Raw genomic sequence first — 2,500 nt, 5'->3', positions numbered from 1 at the left:
TGTGTGACTGTGTGTGACTGTGAGGGGTGATATACGTGGTGTGGACAGTGGATGGTGTGTGTGTGTGTGTGTGTGTCTGCTTGTGTGTGTGCGTGTGTATGTGTGTGTGTGTGTGTGTGTGTGTGTGTGTGCATGCGTGCATGTGTGTGTGTGTGTGTGTGTGTGTGCTTGTGTGTGTGCATGCGTGCATGTGTGTGTGTGTGTGTGTGTGTGCTTGTGTGCGTGCATGTGTGTGTGCTTGTGTGCGTGCATGTGTGTGTGCTTTGTGTGCTTTGTGTGCGTGTCCATGCGTGTGTATGTGCTTGTGTGTGTGCGTGTGTGTGTGTGTGTGTGTGTGTGCCTGTACCTTGCTGATGTCAGGGGACTTGACGCGCGCCCCCTCGGCCTCGCTGAAGGCGATGTTCAGGGCGAACTGGATGGCCAGTCCCGTCATGGTGCCGGTGGACAGAGGCTCCACCTTGGTCACAGCCTTCACCAGGCCCGCCTTGGTCTTGTGTGTCTTCAGGGAAACCTGCAGAACCACCAACAGTTGGGTCAGAACCAGAACCTGTACTGTAAACTCTTAGAAAAATGGGGCGGCTGTGGCGCAGGAGGTAGTGGCCACATGTCGAGGTGTCCTTGGGCAAGACACTGAACCTCTAATTGCTCCCAATGAGCGGACTGGCGCCTTGCATGGTAGCTTGCCGCCATTGGTGTGTGAATGTGTGTGTGAATGGGTGAATGAGAGGCCGTTGTAAAGCGCTTTGGAATAAGGCGCTATATACTGTAAGTCAGTCCATTTAGAAAAACAAGTTCTAAAAAATGGTTCTTCGGCTCTCCCTGTTGGAGAACCCTTCGAGCGGCGGCACCCTTTTGGAGGTGGAGAGAAGGAACTGCTAGTGTCAACCTTGAATCAACCTTCTTTTCAAAGTAGGTGACAAAGTCATCCGCAGACAGGGAGGAGGGAGGAGGGAGGAGGGAGGAGGAGGTGGGTTGAGGAGTGTGGAAAATGTGGAGAACAGTTTCCTTGGGTTAGAGCCAGAGGATTGGATTTTGGAATGGTAGTAGGAAGATTTAGCAGATGATACAGAGTAGGTGTAGTTGGGGAGGAGAGAGAGATAAGGTTTTAGGTAATCAGAAAGGCCGATTTTTCTCCATTTCCTCTCAGCTGCCCGGAGCCCTATTCTACAATCTATATCAAACAGACGTAGCTAAATTAGTGCTAACAATGACGTGAATCGCTAAGCGGGCATGGCTGTGCGTTGCTAGGGCACGGCACCCATTTCATCTGAACGCGTCTCTCTATTTCTATCTTTCTCTCTCACTCTCTCTCAGTCACACACACACACACACACACACACACACACACACACACACACACACACATAGCCAGTGTTGTTGCTTCTGTGTGTCTCGTTCTATCAGAAGACCTATCAGAAGGTCTATTCAGAATTCACTTGATGAATGGTTGGGTGCACAAGCACACACACACACACAGACACAGACACACACACACACACACACACACACACACACACACACCTCGTTCTTGACGCGGCTGGCGTAGTTGACCACTCCGACCCGTGTGGCTTCGGGACCGACGTCCAGCCCCTCGATGACCTTGGCCAGGAACACCTTGACCTGCTCGAACTCCGATGGACGAACGCTGCGACTGCTGTCCACGATGAACACCAGGTCTGTAGGACGAGTGTTACACAGACCAGCCGCTACGGAGGGAGGGAGAGAGGGAGAGGGAGAGGGAGAGAGAGAGAGATAGTAAGTAAGTAAGTAAAGCTTTATTTATATAGTACCTTTCATACAAGAAATGCAGCTCAAAGTGCTTCTGTCAAAGTCTCTCTGACAGAGAGAGAAAGAAGAGAGAGAGAGAGAGAGAGAGAGAGAGAGAGAGAGAGAGAGAGAGAGAGAGAGAGAGAGAGAGGGGGGGGCATGGATCAGTATTAATGACTACCACGTATCATTCATTCACTAGGAAAGGGGGAGGAGGGAGGGATGGAGTGAGAGTGGGGAAGACTAGAGGTTGGTATCAATGATAACTATTTTTCAATTATCGTATTATTATTTCTTATATACAGTCATGGACAAAAATATTGCACACCCCCACTATGCACTTCTGTCAGATAATGCACGACCTCTCCCAGAAAATTGTTGCAATGTTACAAATGCTTTGGTATTCACATGTTTATTTATTTTGAAAGAAAGCAGAGAAAAAAAGGCAGAATCTGATGATGATTCCACACAGAACTCCAAAAATGGACTGGACAAAATGATTGCTTTTTGAAGTATGCTTTGGTTCATTGTCCTGCTGGGAGACCCATGACCTCTGACCGAGACCCAGCTTTCTGACACTGGGCCCCACATTGCACCCCAAAATTCTTCAGATTTCATGATGCCATGTACACAGTCAAGGCATCCGGTGCCAGAAGCAGCAAAGCAACCCCAAAACATCTGTGACCTCCACCATGTTTGACTGTAGGGACCGTGTTCTTTTCTTTGAAGGCCT

The 2,500-nt window shown here is 49.2% G+C and overlaps 1 protein-coding gene across 1 annotated transcript in view; it reads right to left on the bottom strand.

Moving 5' to 3' along the window:
* Positions 1-2,500, bottom strand: part of matn1 (matrilin 1) — a gene marked incomplete at both ends in the record, with an annotated part of 8,595 nt that overhangs the window by 3,884 nt on the left and 2,211 nt on the right. Inside the window, 2 exons of the mRNA XM_080526588.1 lie at positions 347-511; positions 1,522-1,706. Of these exons, the coding sequence (XP_080382714.1) occupies positions 347-511; positions 1,522-1,706 (350 nt within the window). The remainder of the gene's footprint in view (positions 1-346; positions 512-1,521; positions 1,707-2,500) is intronic.

The sequence above is a fragment of the Nansenia antarctica genome (assembly GCF_963989245.1).
Source record: "Nansenia antarctica genome assembly, chromosome: 3".
Lineage (NCBI taxonomy): Eukaryota > Metazoa > Chordata > Actinopteri > Argentiniformes > Microstomatidae > Nansenia > Nansenia antarctica.
The sequence above is the reverse complement of the archived record's forward strand: the minus strand, read 5'-3'. Positions and strand labels throughout refer to the sequence as shown.